This window comes from Myxine glutinosa, chromosome 10, assembly GCF_964187855.1.
Source record: "Myxine glutinosa chromosome 10, kmMyxGlut1.1, whole genome shotgun sequence".
NCBI lineage: Eukaryota > Metazoa > Chordata > Myxini > Myxiniformes > Myxinidae > Myxine > Myxine glutinosa.
Genome location: NC_136270.1, coordinates 71,595,510 through 71,604,079, shown reverse-complemented (window position 1 = coordinate 71,604,079; position 8,570 = coordinate 71,595,510). Strand labels below are relative to the sequence as shown.

At 44.3% G+C, this 8,570-nt stretch overlaps 1 protein-coding gene across 1 annotated transcript in view; it reads right to left on the bottom strand.

The window, feature by feature from the left end:
• Positions 1-444: 444 nt before the first annotated feature.
• LOC137434114 (tyrosine-protein kinase Fer) overlaps positions 445-8,570 on the bottom strand; it is a 97,937-nt gene continuing 89,811 nt past the window's right edge. Inside the window, exons 12-21 of the mRNA XM_078785757.1 lie at positions 7,038-7,217; positions 6,808-6,930; positions 6,378-6,431; positions 5,770-5,888; positions 3,498-3,592; positions 3,087-3,210; positions 2,651-2,808; positions 2,425-2,547; positions 2,112-2,296; positions 445-1,894 (exon numbers count right to left, since the gene is read on the bottom strand). Of these exons, the coding sequence (XP_078641883.1) occupies positions 2,154-2,296; positions 2,425-2,547; positions 2,651-2,808; positions 3,087-3,210; positions 3,498-3,592; positions 5,770-5,888; positions 6,378-6,431; positions 6,808-6,930; positions 7,038-7,217 (1,119 nt within the window). The 3' untranslated portion in view covers positions 445-1,894; positions 2,112-2,153. The remainder of the gene's footprint in view (positions 1,895-2,111; positions 2,297-2,424; positions 2,548-2,650; positions 2,809-3,086; positions 3,211-3,497; positions 3,593-5,769; positions 5,889-6,377; positions 6,432-6,807; positions 6,931-7,037; positions 7,218-8,570) is intronic.

Below are 8,570 nucleotides of genomic sequence, written 5' to 3'. Positions count from 1 at the left end.
CATAGAGGAAACCAGTAGGTGAGGATACCTGTTGGGTATTATGCTTGTGCAATGTCTTTAGCTATTAAAACTGTATTTGGTCATGTAGCTGTGAGGGCCTTGTGCAGGCCTAAAACCTGTTCTGGACTGGTCGGGGAACTTTTTTATTCCCAGTTGTAACCAGCCATGGTCAGTATGAGCAAAGGATGAGTGACCATTGGTGAGATAGAAATAGATGATTGGCATTGAGGTAAGGCCACAATTTTATGGAACCCCAGAGACTCTTCCATAGGTTTGTCTGTGTTTCCTCCAAACAGCTTTAAATATGATTGCCATGCTGGTGAAAATCTCGATACTTTACAAGAATACTGACATCGTGCTCTTCATAACCATTCTGAGCATTAGCAATGCAATCAGTCACGTGATAATTACTGTATTAAAAAATAAAGTTGACACAGGAAGATGTAAACGACTGGCTTTTAATTTACAACTTGCAATCGACACCGACATGAATCGGGGTGGTGAGGGGGCAGGACGATTCTTTAAAGAGTTAGAGTATGTATACATCACAGGAGAGATCTCAAACAATTTAACATTTCATGATTCAAACTGTAAAAACAGACTTTTTAATAACAGATTTGAGGTGATTTTAGTTCATATCGGCTCTGCCGTCCTAAATAAAGCAACAGCTCAAAGATCCAAACATTTCTCCACAATCGGCATTTCCCTAAATGACACCGACATTCCACTCTCCCTTCTGCTTTTCCTCCTCATTCCACGCTCGTTTTGCTTTTGTACTTCCGATAATCTGCAGCTGTGCATCTCTCCTATCTACCGTCCCACAGCAAGTCCCAAACCCGGATCCACAAAAATCCTTTTGCCTCGTTATCGAGTTCTTGTCAGCAAAGCACGCTCAAACGCTTTGGCGAACAGGCTTCAAAAGGATGTTAAACCTCAAATGGTTCTTCAGATGAAGTATAAAGGACGGATGCTGTCGAATCAAAACTTGTGCAATACTTTCATCCATCCCGTAAATCGTTTGCTTATATTTATCACCTTTCTTACACAGCTAGGTAAGTTAAATATAAAATAAAATTCCTTCCTTCCCATAAGGTTGTTTGTGAAGAGCTGCTTCTTCTTGATCATCAAACCGTTTCTTATGTGCAGGTTATGTAAAACATGGCATTTCCAGCAACCTCGTCAGGTTTTGTGCACAAAGATAAAACCACTGTATATTTGGAGTGTTCCACACTTTGACTCCCTGTTCCTGTCCAGAGCAGAGAGGTCTCGTTTTTGGAACACCTAAATACACGTCATGTGGTACCCATACCAGATCCGCGATTCCTTACTTGCGGATGGAAGTAAAGATCCAGTCAATGCGCATTAATGCCTTGTTAGCCACTTGCGGGGTTATTCCACTGGTAGATGATTGCAAATGGTGGTTCGATCGGCCGATACATAAATAAAAAAAAAGATTATCCATTTCTCACTCCATTGTACAGCATCTCAAAAATACCATTACATGGTTATAGGTGTTTAGTAAAGAAAACAATGGTAAATTAATTTGGCCAGGTGGTCTTTGTGAGGTCCCTGATGTTCAACCATCGCTCTTGAATGGATTAAAAGGTTCCAAGGTTCCTACGTTGTGCATTTTGAAGGAAACACTAAAATCCCAGGACAAGAGTTGCTGCTTTTGAAGCCGTTTTTGCCTTGATTCATATTTACTCAGCCAATCAACACTTGGAGGTTCCAAGGCACGATCTTAAATATCATCTCCATTCACAAAAAGTTGCTGACGATGCCTTTTTTTTACGATCACGTTGAGAGAACCCTCTGTGCAATTGGGCATCCTGAACAGGCAGGTCATGGAGAGTATGGTTGAAATGGAATACGTAGAAGCTCAGCACGAGTTTTGCTAAGGGATATTCACAAGGGGTTAATAAGGTATTAAAGGTTCCACACTGTTGGAATGATAAATTATAAACAGCTGGAAATGTTTTAAACAGCAGACTTTGGAAACAGCGTTCAGTTGATATGACCAAGGCACAGTAACTGCTGTCCCGTGGCAGTGCAGCATTAGATTTCAAGACAGGTGGATATCAAGCCAGAAGCGCAAACTGCATCAATCTCACCTCCGCTGCTTCGAAAAGCATCACAGGTCCTCTAATAGAATGCTAGCTGGTGCTGCTATGTATTGCAACCAAGCTGTGGTGCAATTCAGAAAAGTTAGGTCGTTGAGTGGGATCTGCTTTCCAGCACTGCAACACCAACTGGTACACCTTGGCAGGGCAGCACTCTGGGCAAGGCATCCGGTACCCTGTGTGCGAACAAGCAGCACCCATAACCTTTCAGGACTGATGACGTTAAGGGTGTGCACGGTATTCCTGGAACCTCTGTTACACCATGCATGATGGATGGAGGTTTTGCACAATGAGTAGGACCCACCTTTATCAACTTTCTCCCGCGTCACATGATTGTTCAGGCCAGGATAAGGTGTGGCACCGTGGCTGAACGTCTCCCACAGCAAAATCCCAAAGCTCCACACATCGCTACTGGAGGTGAACGTGCCTGATCAAGGGGAGGAAAAGGTCGTCGGAAGAGAAATTGAGTGAGTGAGGTCATAGATTTTGAGGTTGCAAGATAGTCTGCTTAAACATTTCAGATGACTGACCATAATTTAGGGCTTCTGGTGCAGTCCACTTAATTGGGACTTGCCGGAGACCTCCAGATGGGGAGTAAATGCCATCCTCCTCCTCTCTTGACATCCCAAAATCACTGATTTTCAACTGCAATCCTTCACCTATCAGGCAGTTTCTCGCTGCCAGGTCCCTGTGCCAAAAAAACAGGATCACTATTGTGGGATTTTATCGTCACAATGTCATCCACAATACACATCTGACTTCATGCCCGCCATCAACGCAGACTCTTCATCAAAACATCTTTGTGAATATTAAATCTAGGTTCGGTTGAGTAAACTTCTTGTTTAACTGAACAATATCTGTGTTTAACTCCAAGCAAAGCTGTTGCTTTGATTTATCAGTGTGTGATAATGTCGGGTTTGCAGGTTGAACTGATCTTAGTTAATCATGGCTCTGTCGCTCACATACCTGTGAATACAATTCTTACTCTCAAGGTACGACATTCCAGCAGCCGCTTGCTTGCTGAGATAGAGCAGTTGGCGAACGGACAATGTTGTTCCGTCTGCCCGAAGGAATGTCAGGAAGTCACCACCTGTAAGTGAAAATAAATCTCGGAAGGCGGTTCAAAAACAAGCAAGTTTTTCCCCAACCGTGAAGGTCCTATGACGGTGTAAATTGGGACACCTGTTAATGCTTTTCTCGGTAGGTAGGCTTCCTGATGCCATTGGAATGGAACTCGTGTTTTTGACTGAGAAACCTTTGAAAAAGAGAAAAAACTTTGACCGCTCACCCTCCTCACCCCTCCTAACCCAGTATTGTGTCCTCATTTCCCTCCTATTTCATTTGCTTTCACACCAAAGGTCTGGACTTGACTCTTACCTGATACAAGTTCCATGACGATGTACACCGGGTGCCTCTGTGTGCAAACTCCGATCAACTGCACGATGTTCGGATGATCATATTGACGAAGAATCCTGCACAGAGACCCTCATCTCGGAATTCCATCCGTGGAAACCCGAAATGATTTTCAGTTTGTGGGAAGTAACAAAACACCCAATCATAGCACGCTTGCCACCCACCCATTCACAAACATGCTTGCCACCCCCCCCCCCCATTCACAAACATGCTTGCCACCCCCCCCCCCCCATTCACAAACATGCTTGCCACCCACCCATTCACAAACATGCTTGCCACCCACCCATTCACAAATATCCTTGCCACCCACCCATTCACAAACATGCTTGCCACCCACCCATTCACAAACATGCTTGCCACCCACCCATTCACAGGCGTGTTAAACATCCACCCATTCACAAACATGCTTGCCACCCACCCATTCACAAGCGTGTTAAACATCCACCCATTCACAAACATGCTTGCCACCCACCCATTCACAAACATGCTTGCCACCCACCCATTCACAGGCGTGTTAAACATCCACCCATTCACAAACATGCTTGCCACCCACCCATTCACAAGCGTGTTAAACATCCACCCATTCACAAGCGTGTTAAACATCCACCCATTCACAAACATGCTTGCCACCCACCCATTCACAGGCGTGTTAAACATCCACCCATTCACAAACATGCTTGCCACCCACCCATTCGCAAACGTGTTAAACATCCACCCCATTCACAAGCGTGTTAAACATCCACCCATTCACAACGTGTTAAACATCTACCCATTCACAAACGTGTTAAACATCTACCCATTCACAAACGTGTTAAACATCCACCCATTCACAACGTGTTAAACATCCACCCATTCACAACGTGTTAAACATCCACCCATTCACAACGTGTTAAACATCCACCCATTCACAACGTGTTAAACATCCACCCATTCACAACGTGTTAAACATCCACCCATTCACAACGTGTTAAACATCCACCCATTCACAACGTGTTAAACATCCACCCATTCGCAAACGTGTTAAACATCCACCCATTCACAACGTGTTAAACATCCACCCATTCACAACGTGTTAAACATCCACCCATTCACAACGTGTTAAACATCCACCCCATTCGCAAACGTGTTAAACATCCACCCCATTCACAAGCGTGTTAAACATCCACCCATTCACAACGTGTTAAACATCCACCCATTCACAAACGTGTTAAACATCTACCCATTCACAAAGGTGTTAAACATCCACCCATTCACAACGTGTTAAACATCCACCCATTCACAACGTGTTAAACATCCACCCATTCACAACGTGTTAAACATCCACCCATTCACAACGTGTTAAACATCCACCCATTCACAACGTGTTAAACATCCACCCATTCACAACGTGTTAAACATCCACCCATTCACAACGTGTTAAACATCCACCCATTCACAAACGTGTTAAACATCCACCCATTCACAAACGTGTTAAACATCCACCCATTCACAACGTGTTAAACATCCACCCATTCACAACGTGTTAAACATCCACCCATTCACAACGTGTTAAACATCCACCCATTCACAACGTGTTAAACATCCACCCATTCACAAACGTGTACACCATCCACCCATTCACAAACGTGTACACCACCCACCCATTCACAAACGTGTACACCACCCACCCATTCACAAACGTGTACACCACCCACCCATTCACAAACGTGTACACCACCCACCCATTCAAAAACGTGTACACCACCCACCCATTCACAAACGTGTACACCACCCACCCATTCACAAACGTGTACACCACCCACCCATTCAAAAACGTGTACACCACCCACCCATTCAAAAACGTGTACACCACCCACCCATTCACAAACGTGTACACCACCCACCCATTCACAAACGTGTACACCACCCACCCATTCACAAACGTGTACACCAGTCACCCATTCACAAACGTGTACACCACCCACCCATTCACAAACGTGTGCTCGATCCACTTATTCACACATGAGCCCACCCACCGGCCCCCACCCAAATGCACCAACTGCCCACCCACCCACACACCCACACACAAATAGGCGTGACACTTGTAGACGCATGCATTGCAAAATGATTACGAGGTACAGAAGCTTGTCGGTTGCTGCTATCGTCTCTAAAACTTGTACCACCGTTAACTTGTCTGTGGCTTAAACTTGCAGCACTTAGAGATCATCGTGGTTTCCACCAATCTCACCCTCCTCACCTGGCTTCCATTAGAAACTTCTGTTTCATGTCTTGAGGGAGGTTCTCTCGACATGTTTTCACAGCGACAGGAAGGTTGTCAGGAAGCAATACACCTTTGTACACCTCGCCAAAGTTCCCCTGCAAAGTCCAAATTAAACAAGCTCGGAATTCATAATTTGTTGCTCGCTTTGGCTAAAATTAACAGCAAAGAGGTAATGAATGATACTGCACTGTAATTCAAGTGAGTGCAACTAATGACTTTCTATGTATTTCTGCATTACATGAGCTGGCATTCTGATGACGATCTGCTGCCCAGCATCATCCGAGCCAAGGATGGGAGAAAATCCCAAAGATGTGTTATGGAGGCACCGCAATAGTTTGTTTTTTTAATCAAAATAAGCTGGAATGTACCAAGATGAGATATGTTAACAAATCTCACATTACTCAACCCAACAAACTCACATTTAGCCTCTTAAATGTTACCATCACACTCATTGAGTGAATGGTCCATTTGTCCATAACAAAGACCCTGGTGTTATCACTACAAGTACATTTGCATTTAATGGACCAATCCAGACAATGTATCAGACCTGGACCATGTATCTATAAAGACAACAAGAAGCTCACCCTGCCGAGCCTTTCCTTTAACAAGATGTCGTCGTGGTTCAAAATCCACTTGTCCTGGTCAAGGCACAGGTGGATGAAGACGTCATTCAAATAACAGACACTAATCACCTCCAGGTACAAAAATGCATTTGGCAGTCTGAAAGATGGATGACCAATGTTTATATCAAACAAGATCTACGAAAAATAAATGAAAGCAGCTACTCCGAATTGCACCGAGCACAGTATTTTGACGCATGAAGCCAAAATGGCCGAGGCACATCAATCTAGTTTTATATCACTTGCTTTTTGTGAATTGTGTGCTTGCTACGAGCTTAGAATGCTCTGATTTAAAATAAAAAAAATTAAAAAGATGTGTGAAAGATTGAGATATGGAAAAGGGAGTTCAGTTAGATTGAATTGTGAGGACATTGAACGCGAGAGGACCACTGACCTTTTTGACAGGACTCAGGAGAATAACTCCAGACTTTTTGGACACGACCTGTTTCATTTGCACGTGGTGGTCCACCAGATGGCAGATAGATGGAAAACCCTCTCCCTCAAACTTGAACAGGTTCTGGAATCAAACAGGAGACGTTCATTTGGCTTCGTTATCCGGCGGTACGTTGTGCGGACCGAGTTGGCACACGGTGGTTTTGCGCAAAGTCTTCGACAAGTTCTTACATTGACGTTCTGGATGATGAAATGTCGGCACTGCCCGCCCGTCATGGCCGACAACACAAACTCCCCCGGCTTGCCGTGACTCTCGCGCACCAGGAAATCGCCCTCGTTGGCCAGCAACATCTGTGCCTCGTGTCGCGATAAAGCTCCATGGTACCACACCTGCAGCTCTAGAGGCAGGTCCTTGAGGTTAAGGTGGATGTAAAGTATATTAACAAGGTCAGGGACATTCCGAGGAAAGGAAAACTATTGACAGTCATAACAATGATTAAAAAGAACATTCTACATTTTTCTTTCCATATACCGTATGCGTACTAATGTTCAAGCAAATCGAGCAGTTCATCCTCCTTATGGAAATATATGTGACCCCTTTATAAAGCGTCCATTTATTACATGTACACAGGTGGCGAGAGAGGAAATTGGAAATGCCAACATTAAGAAAAGGAACAGAAGTGAAGAGGGTAGTGTTGTGTCCTGTTATTACATTACCGATGTAATTCACATGATTTTGGACACGAGAGGACGCTCATAAAAGGGGGGATAAATCAGCACGGATAGAGGGAAATGGCGGATTGAATAAAGGTTGTTATCTCACTCCTGTGGTCCGGATCATTGGCTAAGTAAGTGACACAACAGATACGAATGGAGGTATCTCTCTGCTGTGTACGTATAGATACGGAGTAAATTGAGGAAATTAAAATTGAGGGAAAGAAAAGAATGGACGAAGGGAAGAAAAGGAAAGGAGGTGAGCGGAGTTTGGGAGAGAAGGGAAGCAGCAGAGAAAGGAGAGGGTCAAACAAAATTCTGCGATGCTGGCATGGGAAATAAAATAGCCCCGTAAGGGACTGACGGTTATTTCCCCACAGTTTTTGAGAAGATTTTAAAACAAATTATCTGATTTTGAGGCAAAACCCCGCTTTTTTTTTCCTCTTAGAGGGGGCGGATCCGTATGGGGAGCCCGACCCCATGAGACCTTACTGTTCTGATGTATCGCTCCAAATTTGGTCCATTTCGATCATGTAGTTTGTGGTCCATATCGGTTCCATGGAAAATATGTTTTAGTGAATATGAGGGATTCTGGCAGGGAGTCCGTTGCCCCCTTTCCGGGGGATATATGACTATGTGGAGCACAACTTAGGGTTAGGGCATGGTCCCAATGCCTTGTTGCGAGTTTTGTCTGGATCTATCTGGTTGTTTCTGAGAAGAAGGACATGGATTTGTCCCCCCCATTGGAGGAAGACCCTCTCGTGTTCAGGCCGTTGGTGCTCCTATGGTTGGCAGCGAGTGCCCCAGAAGCATTGATGGAAAGAGTGGCAATGATATGTGTGGGAAAATTGCATGCTTCGTCTAAAGAATAAAACAAGCTTATAAACTTTCGAATTGTCAGACCGGCCATGGGAACAGGTCAGAGTGCGTACATTCGATTGTACAACACACCACAATCCCCCACAATGACTCTTTTTAATATTTTAATAACTTGCAAGTCAGTGTACATGAAACGCAAATCTTTCACTGAAGCACTAAGTAAAATGAAGG